Source organism: Aedes albopictus, chromosome 3, assembly GCF_035046485.1.
Source record: "Aedes albopictus strain Foshan chromosome 3, AalbF5, whole genome shotgun sequence".
Lineage (NCBI taxonomy): Eukaryota > Metazoa > Arthropoda > Insecta > Diptera > Culicidae > Aedes > Aedes albopictus.
The window spans coordinates 32,716,697-32,740,692 of record NC_085138.1 but is presented as its reverse complement, the minus strand read 5'-3'; the positions used below and the strand labels follow the sequence as shown (position 1 = coordinate 32,740,692).

At 41.7% G+C, this 23,996-nt stretch overlaps 1 protein-coding gene across 2 annotated transcripts; it reads left to right on the top strand.

Annotated features, from left to right (window-relative positions):
- LOC115267417 (PHD finger protein 7-like) lies at positions 1 to 23,776 on the top strand. 2 transcript variants are annotated; one of them, XM_062861012.1, is made up of 5 exons: positions 1 to 1,412; positions 1,479 to 1,969; positions 2,055 to 3,169; positions 18,020 to 18,115; positions 18,184 to 18,485. In XM_062861012.1, the coding sequence occupies exons 1-5, from the start codon at positions 1,227 to 1,229 to the stop codon at positions 18,468 to 18,470; spliced, it is 2,175 nt and encodes a 724-aa protein (XP_062716996.1). In that variant the 5' UTR covers positions 1 to 1,226; the 3' UTR covers positions 18,471 to 18,485. The 2 variants fall into 2 exon arrangements, with proteins under 2 accessions (XP_062716996.1, XP_062716995.1); XM_062861011.1 differs by lacking the exons at positions 18,020 to 18,115; positions 18,184 to 18,485 and adding exons at positions 21,812 to 22,350; positions 23,491 to 23,776 and having other exon boundaries at positions 258 to 1,412.
- Positions 23,777 to 23,996: the final 220 nt, after the last annotated feature.

The following is a 23,996-nucleotide window of genomic DNA, read 5'->3' as shown; positions in this document are numbered from 1 at the left end:
ACCACAGAGAAACAGACGTAACACTTAGAACAAATTTCATTAAAAAACATCGTCACGAAAACATAATCGCCCAATGCTAAACGTACTGTGCTTGGCCGGGCTGCCACTAGATGGCGGTAGTGAGCAAACGTCAAACAGGAGCAAAAACGATACCAGCGCCGCGAGTGGTCAATCGACCTACTACTGAATATTTGAATCAACCGTTAAAAAGGTGATCGATGGAAGGTGATGAGAGTGTGACGTCTGTTTCTCTGTGATCAGACTTTGGCGACGAAATTGAACTCGCCCTAATATGGTACTAACCTAACATTTATGACACATTTTCGCCTTCTTTCCCCGATTCAGGCGAAACCAGCTGATATTGTTATGAAAACATAAACAGCTGGTAGTCGAGAACAATAAGAATGAACGTAAACATCGGTGAACCAGCTGGTTTTGTTGTGTAAACATGACCAGCTGGTGGACCGAGAACAAAAGACCTTAATGGTAAACGGGTAAACATTGAGATGGTCGGCGAAAACTGTCACATTATCGGGCGAGTTACAAAAACCCTGCGACTGAGATTAACAGCGAAATCGAAAGCGAAATATGAGTACGACGAAATTTATCGCATCAAAGTCTAAGTCGAAAAAAAAAATCGCAATATTTGAAAATTTTCTATAGAGCCTATTGACACGGAAAAGCTTTTTTATGACCTTTAGACCGCTTACGATAGGGCTTAGTGGTTACTTGGGTATGTTATTCGAGCGTAGTCTGAACATAGCATAAAGCAAAGCAAGATGCAATAACGAAATAAAATAAAAAAATCTGGTGAAAAAATATTGCAACTTTTCAAAACTAAATCACACAAAATGCTAAATAGCGAAGAAGGATCGCCCAATGCTGAGCTGAAAATAACCAAAACATTTTTTGTTTGATGTTTTGGTTTCGGTTTGCGTGCGCGCGCGCCGAGAGAGCGAAAAGAAATTCGCGCGAGAGAGCGAACTGTCAAAAAGTCAAAACACAGTTTTGCCGCCAACCGCCAGAATCGATTGCGCGGAGCTGATGGTTTTGCTTTGGGTGGCGCGTTTTCGTCGAGTCGTCTGTCGGATGATGGAAAAAAGTAATTAGTGAGTGATTAACTAGTGAATTTAGGCTTGAATTTAGTGAAATTTGCGGTGGACAATGTGGTGAAAGTATTCGGGCGTCGATTTGTTGTGGAAGTTGGTTGAAAACTGTTCGGGAAAATGCGTCAATCCGTATCGACTCCGAAGACCCCGAAGACGTCCTCGAAAAAAGGTGCGTCGTCGTCGACGTCATCGCCTGCGTTCCCGCCGTCCTGCTGCTTCATTTGCAAGAATCCCGAAGATGACGAGCTCTTTTTGGGAAAGTTCCACAAAAAGTGGCGCCTTCAGGTGCACTATCACTGCTTGGTAGGTTTTTGGGGGATGGTGGGGTGGTCAGAGCATTGTTGATGATGAGGACATTTTTTTTTGTAGCTTCTGACGTCGAGTCTGGTCCAGAATGGGGACGACGATGAAGGAATCTTCGGATTCATGGAAGAGGACATCAGGAACGAAGAGGCCCGAATCCGCAGTCAAAAATGTTACATTTGCAAGGAGCGCTACGCCAATATATGGTGCTGCGCCAAGAAATGCTTCCGGACGTTCCACACAGCTTGTGGGTTCAAGAACGGATGTTTGTCCCATTATTCGGACACGTTCCAGTCGTGGTGCGATAAACACGTCGAACTGGTGGACACCGAGCAGCATTCGGAGACGGAGGCCTGTGGGATTTGCTACGACGACATGGGAGCGTACCGAAGGTTGGAATCGATTCGTGCCCCGTGCTGTCATAATGGCTGGTTCCATCGGCGCTGCGTGGCCCAATTTGCCCAGTCGGCGGGGTACTTTTTCAAGTGTCCTCTGTGCAACAACAAGGACGACTTTGGCCAGTTGATTCGACAGCGTGGGGTGTACATCCCGGAAAAGTAAGTATTGTGGGCAATCAAACATCATCTCTAATATATCTAAGCATTTTTGATTTTTCATTTTTCTAAAAACTCACTCTTCTAGGGACGCCTCATGGGAGCTGGAACCTAACGCATTCAACGATCAGCTGGAACGTCCTTCGGAATGCGATGCGGAAGAATGCCGTTGCCGCTATGGGCGAGACTTCGATGACTGCAAACGATGGGATCTGATCATGTGTGCCACGTGTGGATCGACCTGCCGTCACGATCAGTGTATGGAGGTTCCCTCGAAAAACTACGTGTGCACATTTTGTCGGCCGATCGTTGGGAATGAACCACCTAAGGCGGTGTTGGAGCTAGCAGAAGCATCTAGGCGGGCGGAGGCAGCCAGGCGGGCAGCGACCAGAGCTGAGAATAATGCCAGCGGAAACAGCAGAGGCAATTCCCGGAACTCGAGGGCGGAAGCCCAAGATGATTCTGGATCAGAAAGCTGCGACTCGGACAGTTCTATGGAACCTATTGCAACGAAACGCCGGAAGTCCAAAAAGTGCATTGAGTCGTCCGAATCGAGCGCTTCCTCTCCAATTGCTGCAAAGAAAAAACGCAAATCCCAGAAGCGGAGAAACGTACTAGAAGATGAAGACAGCGATTCGGACGTGGTTCCGAAGCGAATGAAGCCATCCGGCCAGAGGAGGTTATCGTCGAGTTCGTCCCACTCTTCGCTGATTTCTTCCAACGGAGAAGAAATCAGTTTGGAGGAATTGGTCGCGAAAATTCCACTTCCGCGCGGCGCCTCAGTCGAGAAACTGCTCAACGCGAAAGCTATCGTTAAAGTGGAGAAACTTACCGAAGAGATAATCAAAACCCTTACATCCTCCGAGAACGAGGACGAAGAAGAAGCAGAAGTCTCCTCAACCGGTTCGTCGGCCGTCTTCGATTTCAACTACCGCGTTCAGTTGAACAAAAAGCAACGCCACAAAGCGATGATGATGGAGCTTCCGGCTCTCAAAGAGGCGATCCGTTCCGACACGGACACCCTGACGGATGCCTCGGTCGGCGGTGGTGGCGGCGGAAAGGAAGACATTGTCCGTCCCAAAACGCCGGCTAGCAAACCGTTTGCCAAGCAGTTCAAGCTGAAGCTGATCGGGTCGAAGTCGGTGCCCCGGAAGCGTTCTGACACCAGTGAATCCGACCCGGAAGCCGTTGCAGCGAAGAAACGTAAGTTGAATGATGTGTTTTGGTTATGAAATCTTTTTCGTTATATGTTGGAATTTGAACTATGGTAAGCAAAAGTTGATCATGATTTATGTGGTTATTTATTATTTATTTTTATCATCGAGATTATCAGCCCTTGGTTGGTTTACATTGGTTAGTTTTTGATACTCGATGCACGTTTTTGTATAAGGAGATTGTTCGAATAAAATATTGCTTCTATGGAGATGCTTATCACATTTCAAATCAAATATCTTGACGGTCTTCGGTAGATTTTTTTAAATTTGCTTCAAACTACAAGGTGGTCGAAGTTGTTTTTGCAAAGAAGTATATCATTTTCGTAGACAAAGGCAAGCATATATTGCAACAGATCGTGCCACTACCACAGATCGTAACTACTTCGAAAGAATTTGTGAATACTTGATGGAAATGGATGCGACAGATGAGCCACTCAGCCAGGGCGGATTTTCAATCTGGATGGAACAGCATTCCAGTTGGTCGTAAAGAATCAAAATATCCAGTTATCCTTTTTCGTCCGAAGCCATACCACGCTCATGACCACAACAATCTAGTTAGAAAACTTAACTAGATAATTCTTGTATGTTCTAAAGATGTTAGATCATTCCACCAAAAATCTGTATAAGTTCACTGGATGTACTGGTTTTTCTGTATCGCCGTTTTTAAGGGTACAGGCTATCCTAGGTACAGACGACATCAAACATCCTAAATTTCAATGGAAACTAGATCAAATGTGGTTACCGTGTACCCCCGTTGGTTTGACCGCTTCTAATCTGAACACTTTTTAATTTAAACCCCACTAATGTGGGAAATTGGCGCAGGGGACATTTTTGAAATTCGAGGATCTTTGGGAATTAGTGAGGCCGATAGCCAATCGTAACGAAAAATTTAAATGCACGTAGGGCCAGGAATAGGAAGACGTGTGCTGAATCGTCCTACTCAGCCTCGTCAATTATAAGTATGGTATGTGGGGGCAAGATGGGTCAGGGGGCAAGATGGGTCAGTACCGTTTTCAACCGTACTATATATTTTTGAATCTTTCAATAATTTTCCCAGATGAACGAAGTGGATACACAAAAAAGTGATACCCTCAGTGTACCAATAGCCGCTCGTGTTCCAATAGCCGCTCACGAGCGTAGAAAACAAAGTTCTCTGCTAAAATACGATCTTTTTTCCATGGATATTCAAAATATGCGTGCTGAATTATACCCGGATGAAGACAATCGTACACATTTATGCCAATAAGCATCATTTTCATGACGGTGAGCGGCTATTGGAACACGAGCGGCTACTGGTACACTGACGGTATATTGTTTTGAAAATTCTTTACGTTCCTTGCACAGAAAAAAATAAAATATTTTTTCGTTATACTCCTTATGCTATACATTCCATTTAACTACGTGTATTGTATAGACGGGGCAAGATGGGTCACCCTAATTTTTCGGTATGTTTGCATAGTTTTTGAAAATGTTTTATTCTTCATTGAAAGGCTATTCTGTGACCTACATTATAGGGCTGTGCATCGTGGCGGTTTATCGGTATCGGCGAAACGCATTTTTCTCATATCGGTATCGGCGATATATCGGATTCCAAATTATCGATATCGTATCGATATCCGATAACTTTATTAAAAGGCAACACACACGCTGCTGACGAATATACGTGTTTTTTTTATAAAACATATGTTACAAGTTAACATATGGCGCTATGGCGTCAATGTTGTAACTAAAACAATGAAACTTATTAAAATTAAAATTAAACTATCACAAAGTCTGACCTTAACATTTAAATTAATCGGAAATATCGGGAATATCGGGAATACAGTGACCCCACAATTTATGAATCGGCAAAAATGACCACAGTTTATGGATCACTCCATTTGATCAACATGGTGATTCATAAATAGTGTACAAAAATTAAGGTGATTCATCGGTGTGGGGTCACTGTAGTTAGCCTTTATCGTTATCGTTTTATATCGGTTTGAGCAATATCGGATATCGTATCGATAAATTTCTCCGATGTTTTCTCCGTTGAATCATCGTTACAACCTGACGGCGCTGGCCGGCGCTTTTCTACTGCAATACGGACAGCGGTACATGTACCGTGACCGGCCCTAATTCTGCGCAGTCCCTAATTCGGCGCACTTTCTCGAATATACCACAAAATCACGGACGCTAGTTCAATATTAGCTTCAAATATATTTTTTGAACAATGTTTCAATAGTAATGAAAAAGTTTGTGAAGAAAAAATTTTCAAATCAACGATCATTATTTTGTAAAAAAATAAAATGATGTTGCAAGTACAATAAATTGCCTGAAATCTGTGTCCGTTAGCGAAACTGCTAAAAAGTTGCTTCATGAGCTGAAGCATCTTGCGACATAAATAATGAAGAGAATATCTGCTTTTCCATGCGCATCCTGTACTGCTGTCTTCGAGGAATCAGAATCAGCAAAAAACAATTGAGTTTTCTTCTTCTTTTCTTAATCTTTTTGTTCTTCTTAGGTGCGCAGAATTAGGAACCGGTATTAAATGGTGGTCCTAATTCTGCGCAGACATTTCAACACTATGTTTTGAACATATAATTAATAAACAAACATCATATAAATGCAACCATAGTTATAACTAGGATATTCTATGTTTCTAGCAATCCGGTGAATGTAATTACGGCTCAACAGGTTAGTTTATGAACTTTGAAGGCTAATTTACGATTTTTGAATTTTTGATCTGATAGTTCGGCCGGACTAACCACTTGTTTTAAACATTTGCTATCAACCTCGGGGGAAATTTTATGGATTCATGCAATCATTCGTCAAATGCGATATATGATGTGAGTTTACATAGAATTTTCTTAAACAGTGGAAACCCTGGAGTTAGACAAGAAAGAAGTCTTAGTTTGCAAACAAAGATTGTGCCACCTTGTCATGGATAAAAAGTTTATATTGCCTTTAGAAATGAAAGTAAATTTTACTAAAATGTGCGTATGCGAATAACTAAAAAGCTTAACGTAGTAGTGTTCGATAATGCTACAAAATCCTTTTGTGTATTATGATTAAAATTCCCTTTGCTTAGTAATCAAAGTAGGTAGTATCAATGTTGAGGACATGCAAAGTTCCAATATGGTCGTAATGTCGTATAATAGTTGAAAATGAAGAATTCAGTTGAATTTCATCTATGAATCATGTTCTCATTACAATATGTTATCTTTTTAGAGTTTTTCCCATGTGCGCAGAATTAGGAACATTAGTGCGCAGAATAAGGAACATTCCAAAAAAGGGTGCGCAGAATTAGGAACAGAGACACACTTTAGAATTTTCATGATTTTACGTATAAATTGAGTGTTTTGTATAAGAATTATATTTTTCCCTCATTTACAAAGCTAATAACTATGTGCAGTCAAAAATTCAGCCAAATCGATTCGATTTGGAATTTGTTACAGCTGATTGAAATTGAAAAAGTCTTAGATGCGCAGAATATGGGCCCTCCACGGTATACCTGCCCCGTTTTCCTGTCATCAATGGCTACTAGTAACCGCTCCAATATCTCGCTTCCTGCAATCACTACTAACTTTCACCACCGAAGCACACCGCTGTGTCTACAGTGGAATATGAACGGTTTCTTCAATAACCTACCGGAACTCGAAAGATTGACCAACGATCATGCGCCTCTTGTTATCGTCCTGCAAGAAACCCACCGAGCATATCCCACGGCGATGAATAAAACCCTGGGAAAAAAGTACACTTGGATATCCAAATGTGGGCAAAACATATATCACTCCGTTTCCATTGGGGTTTTGACCGAGTTGCCATATGAGCCCATTGCGATCAACTGCGATTTGCCGATGATAGCTGTCAGGATTACTTGGCCTTTTGCGGTAACGATTGTATCGCTATACATTCCAAATGGCAAAATAACAGATCTGAAAAATCGTCTATTGGATGCGATTGGTCAAATAGAAGGTCCAATGATACTACTAGGGGATGGCAACGGACATCATGAAGCATGGGGAAACCGTGTCAGCAACATCAGAGGACGAACTATCCTAGATTTTGCCAGTGAGAAAAACCTCTACGTCCTCAATGACGGCTCTCCGACATTCATTCGAGGACAACAGGAAACTGCTATAGACATTTCTGTAGCATCTGCCAGTATCGCAAATCGTATCATGTGGAAAATCGATACTGACCTATCCGGTAGCGACCACCTGCCGATTTGGATCTACACAAATAACGCAATACCAGAAACTTCTCGAAGACCTCGTTGGCAATACAACCAAGCTGATTGGCCAGTCTTTCAAGCGACAGTAGCGAATGCAATAGATCCGCATTCTATATCGATCGAAGCACTATCTACTCAAATCTACGAGGCTGCCATCGAATCTATCCCCAGAACGAGTTCCACCCCAGGTCGTCGCGCTTTTCCCTGGTGGTCGGAAATAATAAAGCAAGCGGTGAAAAAACGGAGAAAAACATTGCGAGCAGCAAGGCGGCTACCTTTCGACCATCCAGAAAAGTTAAATGCTATGACAGCTTACCGAGAAGCTCACAACGCCTGTCGCCAATTGATCAGGAAATCCAAAGAAGAATCATGGTCAAATTTTCTCGATGGAATCAACGATTCGCAGACATCAGCCGAACTTTGGAATCGGGTTAATGCCATCCAAGGCAAAAGGCGTACCCGAGGCATCGGTCTGAAGATTGACGGACGTACAACTAGGGAGCCAGCCGCTATCGCCGATGCTTTGGCGGAATACTTCTGGAGTCTGTCGTCGCACCAAAACTATCCCAATAGCTTTCGAATAAAGCACCCAATCCCAAAAGCTGAAATAAACCTTTTTGTAGTCCCACCAGACAGAGGACAGGCGTTTAATCTGCCTTTCTCCATGAATGAATTGAATTTTGCTCTCAGTAAAGCAAAAGGTCAATCGGCGGGCCCAGATGAAATCAGCTATCCCATTTTGAAGCATCTCCCTTTTGAAGGAAAGGTTGCCCTTTTAAAAGGTTTAAACAAAGAATGGACAGCAGGAACCCTTCCATCTAGCTGGAAAACGGCATTTGTTATTCCCATACCAAAAACACCAAATCAGCGCATGATGTAGAGCACTATCGGCCCATAGCTCTAACCAGCTGCTTGGCGAAAATTATGGAGCGTTTGGTAAACCGAAGGCTAATGGAACATCTCGATAACAGCCGGTATCTAGATCCTCGACAGCATGCCTTCCGAGCAGGTTTCGGGACCGGAACCTACTTTGCCGCATTGGGACAGGTCTTAAATGATGCCTTGGAAGCGGGTGACCATATCGAGATGGCTTCACTTGATCTTGCGAAGGCTTACAATCGAGAATGGGCGCCAGAGATCCTTAAACAACTTGTATCATGGGGAATCACTGGTAACATGTTGAATTTTATCAAAAACTTCCTTTCTGATCGAAGTTTTAGAGTCATCATAGGCAACCATCAGTCCAAACCAATGGATGAGGAAACGGGTGTCCCTCAAGGATCAGTGATCGCCGTAACACTCTTCCTTATAAGCATGAACAGCGTCTTCAATATACTACCAAAAGGGGTACACATCTACGTATATGCAGACGACATCCTGCTCGTGGTGATCGGTAAACATCCTGCTGCCATAAGGAGAAAACTCCAAACAGCAGTGAATGCCGTTGCGCGTTGGACTAAAACGATCGGGTTTGAACTTTCCGCTGAAAAATGCATCAGGACACATGTCTGTTCAGGAAACCATCCAGTACTTCGAAAGCCAATCATGATTGATGGAAAAGCCATCCCTACGAAGAAATCAGTGTAGTAGATGTGATGTAAATAATTAAGAATGTAAAAATTCATTGATATATGTTGAGAGTGTATAAGGTCGACACACTGTGTCTGAAATATTCTGAGAGTGCATGAGAGCTGTCAAGCATTGCCTCGAGCTTTTTCGAACACGAGTTCTCCACCTTCCATTGAATGGCGGGACAAGCTTCTCAATGTGTGTGTGTGTGAGATACTCGTTCTTGAATTCGCTGTACGAAAGAACGATGGAAGAAATGAAAATGTGAGAGCGAAAGAGAAAGAGCGCTTCGACCCATGAGCCTCTGCACGAATCTGGCCCACTGCTCACTCCCACAGAAAGCTTGAAAACAGCGCGCACAGTAAAAGTCAAATTTGACTTTTACTGTGCGCGCTGTATTCAAACTTTCTGTGGGAGTGAGCAGGACAGGGCAAATTCGTGCAGAGGCTCATTGATGTGTAAGAGGGTATGGTTGCACCTGCTTGGTCGAAGTGGAGTCTGCCCTGGTTAGGGATTCGGTGAACTACTTTAGGAGCGGAAAGACGTGTGTCCGCGTTGTTGTACCGTTTGAGAAGAAACTCGGTTACCACAATGGCGGAGTCGGTAGTGAAAAAAAGTGAATTGAAACTGGGTGCTTTAGTAAGTATAACAAGAATTTAAACTGGGTGCCTCTTTTAGGCATGACCAGCTGGGTGCTTTCTAATAGCATGACCAGAAATGAAAACTGGGTGCCTCTTTTAGGCATGACCAGCTGGGTGCTTTCTAATAGCATGACCAGAAATGAAAACTGGGTGCCTCTTTTAGGCATGACCAGCTGGGTGCTTTCTAATAGCATGACCAGAAGTGAAGACTGGGTGCCTCTTTTAGGCATGACCAGCTGGGTGCTTTCAGAAAGCATGACCAGAAGTGAAAACTGGGTGCCTCTTATAGGCATGACCAGCTGGGTGCTTTCGGAAAGCATGACCGGAAATGAAAACTGGGTGCCTCTTTTAGGCATGACCAGCTGGGTGCTTTCGGAAAGCATGACCAGAAATGAAAACTGGGTGCCTCTTTTAGGCATGACCAGCTGGGTGCTTTCGGAAAGCATGACCAGAAATGAAAACTGGGTGCCTCTTTTAGGCATGACCAGCTGGGTGCTTTCGGAAAGCATGACCAGATATGAAAACTGGGTGCCTCTTTTAGGCATGACCAGCTGGGTGCTTTCGGAAATCATGACCAGATATGAAAACTGGGTGCCTATCGTAGGTATGGCCAGCTGGGTGCAATCGGGAAGCATGACCATAATTTGAAACCGTGTGATTTGATTCTTTAAATTTCTCTAGAGTAGAGAAGGGAAAGAATGTAGTAGATGTGATGTAAATAATTAAGAATGTAAAAATTCATTGATATATGTTGAGAGTGTATAAGGTCGACACACTGTGTCTGAAATATTCTGAGAGTGCATGAGAGCTGTCAAGCATTGCCTCGAGCTTTTTCGAACACGAGTTCTCCACCTTCCATTGAATGGCGGGACAAGCTTCTCAATGTGTGTGTGTGTGAGATACTCGTTCTTGAATTCGCTGTACGAAAGAACGATGGAAGAAATGAAAATGTGAGAGCGAAAGAGAAAGAGCGCTTCGACCCATGAGCCTCTGCACGAATCTGGCCCACTGCTCACTCCCACAGAAAGCTTGAAAACAGCGCGCACAGTAAAAGTCAAATTTGACTTTTACTGTGCGCGCTGTATTCAAACTTTCTGTGGGAGTGAGCAGGACAGGGCAAATTCGTGCAGAGGCTCATTGATGTGTAAGAGGGTATGGTTGCACCTGCTTGGTCGAAGTGGAGTCTGCCCTGGTTAGGGATTCGGTGAACTACTTTAGGAGCGGAAAGACGTGTGTCCGCGTTGTTGTACCGTTTGAGAAGAAACTCGGTTACCACAATGGCGGAGTCGGTAGTGAAAAAAAGTGAATTGAAACTGGGTGCTTTAGTAAGTATAACAAGAATTTAAACTGGGTGCCTCTTTTAGGCATGACCAGCTGGGTGCTTTCTAATAGCATGACCAGAAATGAAAACTGGGTGCCTCTTTTAGGCATGACCAGCTGGGTGCTTTCTAATAGCATGACCAGAAATGAAAACTGGGTGCCTCTTTTAGGCATGACCAGCTGGGTGCTTTCTAATAGCATGACCAGAAGTGAAGACTGGGTGCCTCTTTTAGGCATGACCAGCTGGGTGCTTTCAGAAAGCATGACCAGAAGTGAAAACTGGGTGCCTCTTATAGGCATGACCAGCTGGGTGCTTTCGGAAAGCATGACCGGAAATGAAAACTGGGTGCCTCTTTTAGGCATGACCAGCTGGGTGCTTTCGGAAAGCATGACCAGAAATGAAAACTGGGTGCCTCTTTTAGGCATGACCAGCTGGGTGCTTTCGGAAAGCATGACCAGATATGAAAACTGGGTGCCTCTTTTAGGCATGACCAGCTGGGTGCTTTCGGAAATCATGACCAGATATGAAAACTGGGTGCCTATCGTAGGTATGGCCAGCTGGGTGCAATCGGGAAGCATGACCATAATTTGAAACCGTGTGATTTGATTCTTTAAATTTCTCTAGAGTAGAGAAGGGAAAGAATGTAGTAGATGTGATGTAAATAATTAAGAATGTAAAAATTCATTGATATATGTTGAGAGTGTATAAGGTCGACACACTGTGTCTGAAATATTCTGAGAGTGCATGAGAACTGTCAAGCATTGCCTCGAGCTTTTTCGAACACGAGTTCTCCACCTTCCATTGAATGGCGGGACAAGCTTCTCAATGTGTGTGTGTGTGAGATACTCGTTCTTGAATTCGCTGTACGAAAGAACGATGGAAGAAATGAAAATGTGAGAGCGAAAGAGAAAGAGCGCTTCGACCCATTGATGTGTAAGAGGGTATGGTTGCACCTGCTTGGTCGAAGTGGAGTCTGCCCTGGTTAGGGATTCGGTGAACTACTTTAGGAGCGGAAAGACGTGTGTCCGCGTTGTTGTACCGTTTGAGAAGAAACTCGGTTACCACAATCAGTAAAGGTTCTAGGCGTGACCTTCGACCGACACCTAAACTTTAAACAGCACTTCGACTTAGTGAAAGAAAATTGTAGATCATATGCTGATTTATCGACCGTTTTCTATTAATAACTTGATGATTTTGTGGCTATATCGGTCTCTTTCTACTCATAGTATAAGGGAGTAGAGATCAAAGTGGATAATGAAATGATAGATATGATAGAATTCGCTAGGTAGCGAACAAGTGTGAAAATTTTATAGAAGGTGAAATTAGGCAAGTAGGCCATGTATTGAACGAATACATCGAATGCGTGAAACTTCTGCCGTGCGACCTGTGCTTTTAAACAGATCGGCTTGGTTGGTAGTTCATACCACCTTACCAAGACTGGCAAAAGTTTCAGGCACCCGACTGCCTAATGTATTGTTCTGTTTTCATCACAAATTCTATCGATCTGTAGCTTTTTCGATCTTATAGGATAGAACACTTTTCTTTTTGAGACAAACTTTTCATATCATATGCTGATTTATCGACCGTTTTCTATTAATAACTTGATGATTTTGTGGCTATATCGGTCTCTTTCTACTCATAGTATAAGGGAGTAGAGATCAAAGTGGATAATGAAATGATAGATATGATAGAATTCGCTAGGTAGCGAACAAGTGTGAAAATTTTATAGAAGGTGAAATTAGGCAAGTTGGTCATGAAAATTGTAGAAGCCGGATAAACTTGATGAAGAGTATTACGAACAAGCGGACCAGAAGTGACAGGAAAGTTCAACTGCGGGTGGCTGATGCAGTAATTGGAAGCCGGCTATTTTATGGAGCGGAAATAACCTGTCGCGCCTCTGAAGAGATGGTTCTCAAACTGGGGCCTGTTTACAATAATACTATTCGCGCAATTTCCGGCTTACTCCCTTCTACTCCTGCCACGTCAGCATGTGCCGAAGCTGGGGCACTTCCATTCAAGTACAAGGCGGCCATTGCAATTAGTACGAAAACCGTCAGCTTCCTCGAACGGACAAGAAGTCGAGGGCCAGCAGCTTTCATTTCCAACCAAGCAAACTGAATACTTAACTCCGTAGCCAACATCGTACTCCCTCCGGTGTGCAAGCGCCAACGAAATGGGGTTCTAAGCTGGCAAGCAAAAGAACCTCGTATAGATGCATACATAAAGAACAACTTCAACCGGGAATGTCTTCCAGAAATAGTCCAGGCGCACTTTAGAGAACGAATAAGAACCGAATATTCTTTCACTGAAATCCGGTACACAGATGACTCAAAGAAACTTGAACCCAACAGGACGAAGGTGGGACTCGGAATCTGCTCATCCTCCTACCAAGAAGCTCGCAGTATCCCCGAAATCTGCTCTGTGTTTTCAGCGGAAGCAGCGGCAATCTTTCTAGCTGCATCTCGACCTTGCGAGGCTCCGCTGTTGATTGTAACGGACTCGGCCAGCGCAGTATCAGCACTTCAAGGAACTTGTAACGCCCATCCTTGGATCCAGGCTACACAGAAACTGGTCTCCAAAGGTGAGCCCATAACCTTCATGTGGATTCCAGGTCATAAAGGGATTCCAGGTAATGAAGAAGCAGACCGGTTAGCCGATGTGGACCGTAACGGCCGCTTATTTACACGGAGCACCCCTGCTGCGGACGTAAAGCTGTGGCTGAAACGGAAGGCGAAAGAAGCATGGTCCATCGAATGGCACCATGATAGAGAAAGCTTCACGCGGAAAGTAAAAAACCACACCGATAGCTGGAAGGACCTGCCGAACGGGCGGGACCAACGCATACTCTCAAGAGTTAGAACCGGTCACACCCGAGTCTCGCACAATTTTGAAGGCGGCGGTAGCGGCTTCCGAAAGCAGTGCGACATCTGCAGAGTTCACAATTCTGTGGAACACTTTATCTGTAACTGCCCATCCTACGAACACTTGAGACAACAATATGGAGTCACCAGTATCAGAACAGCTCTACAGAATGAACGGGACAGCGAAACGGTCCTTCTAACTTTCCTTAGGGAAGCGGGCCTGTACAGTGCGATCTGAAAGGAGCCCGAACTCCTCTAACTCGTACGGAAGGACAACGATTCACACGGATAATGGCTCGAAACCCAGCGAAGCATTATTGTATTGGAAACATTTTGAAGAAAAATGTTAAAATATCAACAGCATAGTGGCGAACTCGCCTCGGGCGAAAAGCCACTTTAATAAAGAAAAAAAAATCGATAAATTTGATCCGATAATATCGATATTATCGATAATATCGATAAATGCACAGTCCTACTACTTTATCGAAGCAATTAGAGCACTAAGAGTTTGTGAAACTATTTTTGAAATTTTCCTACAAAAAATATAGGTTTTCAAAGTCCGTTCATGACTACCTGAACAAAAATCTTCTAGTTCTGAGAATAATCTACCGATATGTTTCAACACTTTTTTCATGTAATCTTTACGTCTGTGAAGCTTAGATGTATAGAGAAAAAATAGAAGATATAGTATTTTTTGTTGGAGAAAAATCGAGTTTTCTGATAGCTGACCCATCTTGCCCCCTTAAAAATGAGGTGGGGCCAGATGGGTCATGTTTTGAAAATTGCTTGTCAAGAAGCAGGTTTCAAACTTTGTGACCTTTCTATACTTTTATATCATAGCTGACTAGTGTATCTGAGAGTCGTGGTAGAATACAGAGAAATGCGATTTATATTCAGACAGTTATAGAGGTCCATTTCTTAGGTGACCCATCCTGCCCCCACTTACCATATACTCAGCCTCGTCAAAAAAAACACACGGGGGACAAAAAAAAACGACCCGCGAGGTATGGGCGAAGCTTGAGGCGGCATTCGAGGACCTTTACCTAACTTGGCGTGTAAAACTCCTCAGGAAGCCACTACGTTGACCTTGTGTGACACCATCGACACGTTTCGTAATGCAAATCGTTTCAATAGGGTCCTAAAATTAAAGACGAAATCTCGCTTATATTGAATAACACGATCAAGCATGGTATTCTAATCGGAATTGTACTTTACTCGAACTTGAAAAACAAAGGAATAATGAGAAAAGTGGAAATAAGTAAAATGGTAAATAGTTCTACTTTGACACTTGAGGTCAACCTTGTGTGACGGAGCTCGACATTTTTCGCACTGGGAATTCAAAAATGTTCCTGATGTTCCTATCTGACATACACCGTGAAAAAATCACTCAAAGTATGTATGTGTTATAAGCTAGGGACGAGACAAAAGACTAAAAAAAATAAAAATTATATATTTTCAACTACGGTTAATAAAAACATCAAAAAATGAGTAAATATGTACTCTTGTACCATATATTGTGGTTTAAAACAAGAATCCAGATAGGACTTTAGGAGCCTATTCTTCACCAACTTCGGGGTGTTGGATGCGAGATATTAAAATTTGACCGATGAAAAACCCCTCATAACGAAGAGAACAACCCTGCTAATAATAACCAGTCACCCTAAAAAGACTCATTAAAGTTCAAGCCAATCAGCTAATTAAAAATTTTGTGTCAACATGTATTTACAATACAGTCGGAACCCGCTCGTTGAGCCACAACCTCCACCCAACCAACGAATTCGATTCGCTAGTTGGGTGAAGTGACAGCAGCACAAGGGGCTGCGCATTGTTTTTTTTTTAATCATGTTTAGGTTGGAAGTAAAACGTAAAATTTTTCAATTTATTTTACATTTAAAGCAAAACTGATACGTTTTGCAAGATACATATACGGTCAATGCGAGAAATAATTATGTTCACCCATTTTTAGTCGGCGAAGTGAAAATATAGATGTTAATGAAACCACCCGGACCAAAATGCAAGCACAAAACGCTTTCAATGATCGACAAAATAAAGATTGCCGATGTTTTGCATTTGTTTCGAAGTAATTGTACATATTGTTTCTTTTTTAAGAAATATGAAATATAAATTCTTCTCGATTATCAGTAAAGTTTAAGAAACCAAAAACTCATTAGCTCGCCCCTCGGAATTACAAATTGGTTGTCATTTTCAGTTTGACATTGAATTATGACATCCAGGTGCTTTTTAGTTGGCTGACAGCAGAGAAGAGAAGGCCATCTCCCGAGTCAGAAATTGAAAAATATTTCATGCTGTTGGTCGCGACACCTAGCGGTTGAAGCCACACTTTTTACACGGAAAATTTCAACCGTGTTGACACGAAAAAGCAAAGTATTTCGGAGGCAGGTACATCAACTCAAAAACTGATTCGCAAAAAATATATTTAACTAGAATGTATTTCGGGGACACAGTAAAAGTTGCTTATCTCTATAAACCGTAAATAGGATACGCGATACAATAATGATGGGAATATGTATGAAACCGTTATGATAATCAAGAAAAATTGTTAAAACACCATTATTATGCTTTATAACAGCCTGCAATTGCAAAAAACATCTTTGGTACGTGCACCATATTATTGCAATAGTGGTCGAAACAACAATTGATATGCTCTCCATGAAACAAAATTTCGAAGAATAAGATAATTAATCATCGATATGACGTCATCTGTTCATTAATTTTGATTATACCTGAAATAATCAATACACTTTGAGCCATGCAGTTGTTTTGACGTTTATACACGATGGAAACGAAATGGGTAGAAACAAAATAAATCGAGTCGATTTTTCACGCCTAAAATTTATCACTTTTCGTGTGTTCGGTTTGTTCTGAGATGCCCTTCTCTTCTCTGGCTAGTTGAACATTTTTGGAAAAGTGAAAATTTTACCTGTACCGATCATTTTTTCTATCCCCTGTAATTAAATTGTTATCTCCATACTATTTACTTCAACTAAGATAATTTACAGTCTACAAACCGATTTGAATTAAAAATTAGGGGGATTCACTTAACAGCGTAAACTGATCAAACTGATTAAACGTCGCGATCGCCAAGGCAATCTTTGATTATTTCATTCGCAAAATCATGAAACATTTCAAATAAGCAGAAAATCACGGCTTACGCAGCAATTTAATCTGTATAGTGAGTACCCCTATTGATTTTCCATGACTTTCAGGATAATTATAAAGTGTTCTCCAAATTTATTGATTTACACGGTGCGGGTGACCGGTAGTGTGGGTAAGACGGGCCAGTAGGGAGGGTAAGATGGACACGTTTGGAAAATTTGCTAATGTGCTATTAATTATGTTGATTGATGTTTATGGCCGTTTATTTTCGATTATTCAATCATAGTAGAATCTAAATTTGGCTTTGAATATCTTACACTGAGGCAAAAATATCTTAAGAAATTCCTTTGAGCGTTCTTATGAAAAATCTCATAAGAAGGCTCTTATGGAAACCATAATATATCTTATGAAACGTTGTTCTCGAAAAACCAAACTTCTTATTGGGCTCCAACCACCCCAACTTCCTAAGCGTCGATGGGCGCGTGAGTAAAGCACGCGTTCTTCGATCTTGACGTCCCTGGTTCGCTCTCAGGTCGCGATATTTTTTTATATTGCGCAAAAATAGTTCATAAAATGTCTTATGAAATGATATCATAAGAATTTCTTTTGAAAATCAAAACTTTTTCTTATGTCGAAATTTCATAAGACAAACTTATGGCTTTCTTATGATGAGTTTTCTCAGTGTAGCGAAACGTGTTTCTATAAATTGAAATAAATTTCGTGAATTGGGTTAAAAAGCAGAAACTTCCAAATACTGATAAACGCCTAACAGTATGCAATGCCATGGTAATGTAACGATGTTCAAACTGTTGTTAGAATTTTGTAAAAATAAGTCAATTTTTATACAAAAAAAAAACAATGTGATTTGGTTTACGGCTCCTATAATCATTTTTTACTCCATAGATGTTAATAATGTGTGGTTTATAATGTGTTTCACATGGCACTATTTCTTCTACTTCCATGACTATATTCTACTATATTCGTATAATAACTGATCTATATTCGTGACTAAACTTTAAGATAATGGAACTGTGCAAATTAGATATACCTGATGGCATACAAAATTGAACAACATGTTGAAGTTGATTTTTTATATTTTTGTGTGTGGATGCAGCACTGTGCACCGTGAGCAACAACGTTAAGGAAAAAGAAATTTCGGATGATGAAAGCGATTTTGAAGGATTTCCAGAAGATGAAATTCATTTTCCAGGTCGGTATCAATCTACAAATTTATTATTGACTAAACTAAACTACAATAATTGTTTTAACAATACACAGGTGTCACAAGTCGAATGGTATCAGTCGATGGTACACTGCTAGGAGAAGGTGAACCGGAAAACAATGCGAGCAATAAGAAGAATGATAATGGAGATGTGGCGTTCAACAGTTCGTTCAGCCTACCAACGTCCACGGGAACGGTTCGTACGGAGGAGAAGTTAGAAAAGCATAGCAAGACAAGTAAACCAAAAAATAATCGCACGAAGTCACAAGCGCAGAATGTTCAGAACTTAAATGAAGAAATAAATATATTTGATTTTATGTTTTGTTACATAACAGTTGAATAAACATTGTTCTCTCAATTCGGGTTGTTAATATTACTATGAGAATAATTCACGCTTTTGTTTCATTTGATTCTTGAAGTCTTCGGCGGGTTCGATTCCCGTTACGGTCGAAAATATTTTCTCGGACCCCTGGGCATAGTGTATCATTGTACTTGCCTCACAATATACAAATTCATGCAATGGCAGGCAAAGGAAGCCCTTCAATTAATAACTGTGGAAGTGCCCAAAGAACACTAAGTTGAAGCGAGGCAGGCCAAGTCCCAGTGGGGACGTAGAGCCATAAAGAAGAAGAAGAGTATTGATTCCGTTATTTTAAGCATGTGGCTCTCATTCTCATCCTACAAAGAATTGAAGCGCTGTTTGTTTTATTTCTTATTTTTGCTTATCTTTTGTCAGACGTGAGCACGTGTGAGAACAAAAAGAATGGAATACCGTATGCGTGATAATGTTTGCACCATCGTACAAATAAGGTGCCCATGTCACCTGTACACACAATGTCTTGGTTTTTATTGCATGTACGTAAGCTCTAACTCATATCACAGTAGGTTGCGGGTAAAAAAAATCCAATTTCTTAAGTTTAAAGTTTGCACCATGAAGGGGTAGCAGTGGTAGTCGGGACTTGTCCACGCGCAAATGTTAAAAAAGACATTTCAGGAGTGTTCAGGAGAACCGTAAAACGATCTTAGACCGAAAAAAAGCAAGGGCAACTATTCCCGAAGGTGTCCACTGGTCGTCTAAGGTTAACATGGATTAAGAAAGCTATCGCTGCCACCAAAAATAAGATTTGGGTGAATTATATGCGCTGAATGAGAAAAATGGCAAAGAAACGCTAAATCAGCGACTAAATGGCATGGCCAGGCATGGGAACACTCACTTGCAAAGAGTTACACTCACTTAATATTTTCTCAGCTCAGAAGCGTGCAATCAAGAAACTATGTATGGACGACTTTTTCCTTGTGGTTTTGTCTAAAACTTTGCCAAATAGAGTAGGGGTCACACACGCATATCAAAGTCGTGACAGAGCTGCGAAAGCGACTCTCCACGAGGTGAGTGTAATTTACATTCACCTCGTGGAGAGTTGCCTTTGCAGCCTCCTCACGACTTCGGTATGCGTGTGCGACCCCTACTCTATTCGGCAAAATTTTAGACAAAACCACAAGGAAAAAGTCGTCCATACATCGTTTCTTGATTGCACGCTTCTGAGTTGAGAAAATAGCAAGTGAGTGAAACTCTTTGCAAGTGAGTGTTCCCATCCTTGGGCATGGCATATCGAAAAGGAAAATTACGGTGGCCTTAATGATCCTTCGACCATAGGAAAAAAACTTACATTGTTACCAATGGCATCCAGGAGCTACGAGTAGCGCCATATAAGAAAGTCTTGAATTTGCCCGAACGCAACCTCCGTTTTTTTCGATTTCCGAAAAACTATCGATCCGTACCAAATTCCAGAATCAATAGTTATCATAACTTTTGTTTGTGTGTCAATGTCTACACCATTAGGCAATGTCAAAATAATAAAATAAATTCAAAAATTGTTAATATTGACTTTGACTCTACCACGGATACTATTCGACGTTTGCGCGTGGACAAATCACTAGCTAGTTTGCCACTTAGTCATTATGCAAGTGTTAAACTAAGAAAATCAACACTTTTTATTCACAGTCTACTTTGATATAAGTTATAGCTTAAATGCCTGCAAATAAAACCAATACATTGTCTTCACAAGTAAAACTGGAATTTTATTTAACGATGGTGCAAACATTATCACGCATACGGTAAATCAGTACCGTAATCGCTTGTTTTCGAATAGGATGAATTTGAGAGCATGAGAATACTGATGGCACTCATACCCTATGTACCTCCTTCAACGTCCACGCCTCGTGACCGTAGAGGGCCACCGGAAAGATCAGCGTCTTATACAGAGCTTATTTCGTTTGCACGTTTGCAACTTACGCGCACAACCTGGTTACGCAGTCCGCAGAAGGCCCTAATCGCAGTTGCGGCACGCCTATTCACTTCACGGGATTACATCATTGTCAAATGTCATAAGTGTTACAAGATTAACACATTCAACATTCAACACAACAACTTGGATAACCTCATCTGATGCTCATCACTCATCTCCTCTTCTTGGCGTAACGTCCTCACTGGGACAAAGCCTGCTTCTCAGCCAGTTTTTAACTGAGAGCTTCCTCTGCCAATGACCATTTTGCATGCGTATATCGTGTGGCAGGCACGAAGATACTCTATGCCCAAGGAAGTCAAGGAAATTTCCTTTACGAAAAGATCCTGGACCGACCGGGAATCGAACCCGTCACCCTCAGCATGGTCATGATGAATACCCGTGCGTTTACCGTTTCGGCTATATGGGCCCTGATGCTCATCAATCAGCACTAATACCAATAGACTTGCCTCTGTCTCCACCCGTATTCATGTACGGCGTCTTGGTGGGGTAATCGTCAAGCCCATCCTCGCTGCTTCTTCCACTGTTCAACGATCGATGACAATGAGATCTTTAGGTATCGTCCGCAAAGCTGAGCAGCATGTGTGACCATGTGGTGATAGTTCCATTCCTTTGCATGCCTGCCAGACCTGCGTATTGCCTGAATTAGTTTCGTCGGAAAACAATGAAATAAATGAACAGCTGGTGAGTCTGCTAGTTGTACTAATGAAATTTGTCTAGGATCATCCGCAGATGCAATATTTGATTCGTTTTTGAATAGTTCTCACAAAAACCAACTCGTCGACGAAGGACTCCTCAAGTGGTTTCAGTCTGTTCCACAGGGTACGAACACTCTAGTATATACCCTTTCTTATAGATTAAGCATATTAAGGCTGATGAGCAAATCTTCATCCTCTCATATCTACATAAGAACCTGGTTGATTGATTGATGTAGCTGCTCGCGTCCGTGCTTAAGAAGTTTGACCGGAATCTTGTCCTTACCAGCAGCCTTACTGTTGTTCAGATTTTTTTTTAACCTCATCCAGCGTGGGTTCACTGCTTGATAATAATCCTGTTCCTGGGTGTACCTTCAATCATTATCATTCAAAATATACTCGAAGTTCTGCTTTTACTTATCTTACACTCCCTTAAACCACCATTGTTTAACCCGGCCAGCTAATTTCCTTCCCGGTCATTGCACATAGTGGACACTGGCGCAGTCTTGTGTCACGCGTTATTGACAGTTGAATAAAACCTCCGCATATCATTCCTCGTACAGCATGAAAAATTGTGTATTATCTAAGCCTAAGGGGTCGTCTATAGATGGTGTAGCATTTTCGCTAGTTTAGGCACAAAAATATTTTTTTTTTGTCAACAAAACCCTTTTTTCCATTACTTTCAGCATGCCCAACAACGGATCAACCGCCCAGCAAGAGTCGCATCTCGTTGTTTCCCTCCCAGGACGAGGAAAACACCTGCCCGAACAGCCCTCGGAAGGTCTCGATCGAACCGATTGCCCAAGAACCGGGTAAGATTCACGACCCATCACCGGTGAAGCTGAAACTCTTCAACCGCGACCAGCCATCCACGGTATTTCCGCCGACTCCTCCGAAATCCGCATCCACGACTAAGGCAGACGGTTCCAAAACTGCATTCGCATCGCAGGGAACAAATCAGCAGCAGCAGCAGCACCAGCAGAAGACATTGAACGCATTCTTCAAGATAAACTCCCCTGTTGAGGAGGCCGCCAGTGATGTTGCTACTGCCGGTTCGGAAGGACCACGAGATTCCTCCCAATCTCAAAGCAGTGCAATAGCGACGATGACAGAGCGTAGTAGTAGCAGTAACAACAACAGCAGTTCAAAAATAGGGAAAGGTGCTAAAAACCGGTCCGTTGCATCCAAAACGCCGAAAAGTGTACGGAAGAAGGTGGTTCAAATGGTAAGGGTTGCTCGCCACTGGGCGATAGCGAGAATTTTGATGGTTCGTATGATGGCGCTTTATAGTCGGCGCCGGGAATATTGTTGTTTTAAACATTAGAAATGTTGTTTTTTTAATGCTTGTATATGACTAATGAACTCGACTTCACATCTTAACAAGAGTTGTTTTAGATCATCTGCAATCAATGACAACTGTGAAGAAAGCTACCCCAAATGCCCTATGTCTACACCATGAAATTTCACGCCGTATCTTATGTTTCTTCTAAATTTGCTAATTGCTTTTAGGAAATCACAAGCAAAAACCTAATCAATCCAGCTAGTGGTGATGGTGGATTTGTTGGTCTTCAGTTTTGGACCCTGGGCATCTTCCCCATGGCAAAATTACCCATATTGACTTCGTAAGACTCCTCCGAGTAGCCACCATCTTAATTTTGGTTCCACCATCTTGGCTTTTTTGGTCTTCGTTTTTGGTTTTCGGGAATCTTCCCCATACCAAATACCTGTACACATTTACATGGTTTGAGCCTTAAGTTCCATAAAACAGCCACTATCTTGATTTTTATTTGCCATCTTGAATTTTGGTCCGCCATATTGGATTTTCTTATTATCATTCTTCTAAACTGCATGGTTTTAGAACTAAAACCTTCAGAAAATAGCCTCCATCTTGATTTAATGTGATGTGTGATCTTGAACTTTGAATCGCTATCTGGTCTACCTCAAAATTCCATAAACTCATACCAATTTTATCAGTATCGCTTAAAACTCCATAAATCAGCCGCCATCTTGATTTTCGTCCACTGTCTTGCATTTTCGATCACTATCTGTGTACCCCGTACTAAATTCATTAAGAATTATCAAGATTGAAAAAATCTACACAAATTGATATGACGCATGATAGGACTGTGTTACATATTTGGTAACTTCCTCCCGTGCTGGTTCGGATCACTAATAAAATGGCCGTTACTATCAATTCGTCGAATTGAGTTGATTGTTGCATGTGGCATGATTTTCCAAGTCTTCTATTAAAAATTCGACTTTTATTAACCGAGCTATTAAGTATAGCCAACTCTGCAATAATCTAAATCAGGAATCTACAATACATTTGGTCGTATTTCAACATATTATGTATTCCAAATTTCAGGATCGAAGCCAACGAAATCTGCTGGATTATTTTAACCGTTGCTGACACACAACACCTGGAAGGCGATCCTTTTAATGTTATTGAGTACTGGACCCTGGACGTTATCAGAATGAATCAATTTTTGACATTGCATTTTTTTTTTCTCAGTTTATTACCTACTACAAATTTTATATTGATAAAAAATATCATTTTTTTTACACAGTAATAAGAATTCGATATTACGCGTAAATCGTAAAGTGAATTATAAATATAGTAGAGCATGACTTTAATGCGCGACAAACATTGAGGAAGGTCGAGTTTTCTTGGCGATGACATCACCCTTGGACTTAAATTTCCATTAGTTTCTTCCGTAGTTCCTATAGCAGTTCTTGCAGCAGCAGTTCAATGATTTTAACGCTCTAACGCTCCCACTCTTATTTGATCTAATTTAAACTTGTTTATTCAGTAAGACCAAGCTAAGAGTGTCTGGGTTCGATTCCCGATTGGCCCAGGATCTTTTCGTAAGG

Coding starts and splice junctions, on each gene's coding strand:
- LOC115267417 (XM_062861011.1), top strand. CDS start 1,227: ATGCGTCAATCCGTATCGACTCCGAAGACCCCGAAGACGTCCTCGAAA. Junction 3,170..21,811: donor AGCCGTTGCAGCGAAGAAAC/GTAAGTTGAATG, acceptor CATTACTTTCAG/CATGCCCAACAACGGATCAA. Junction 22,351..23,490: donor GGAAGAAGGTGGTTCAAATG/GTAAGGGTTGCT, acceptor TCCAAATTTCAG/GATCGAAGCCAACGAAATCT.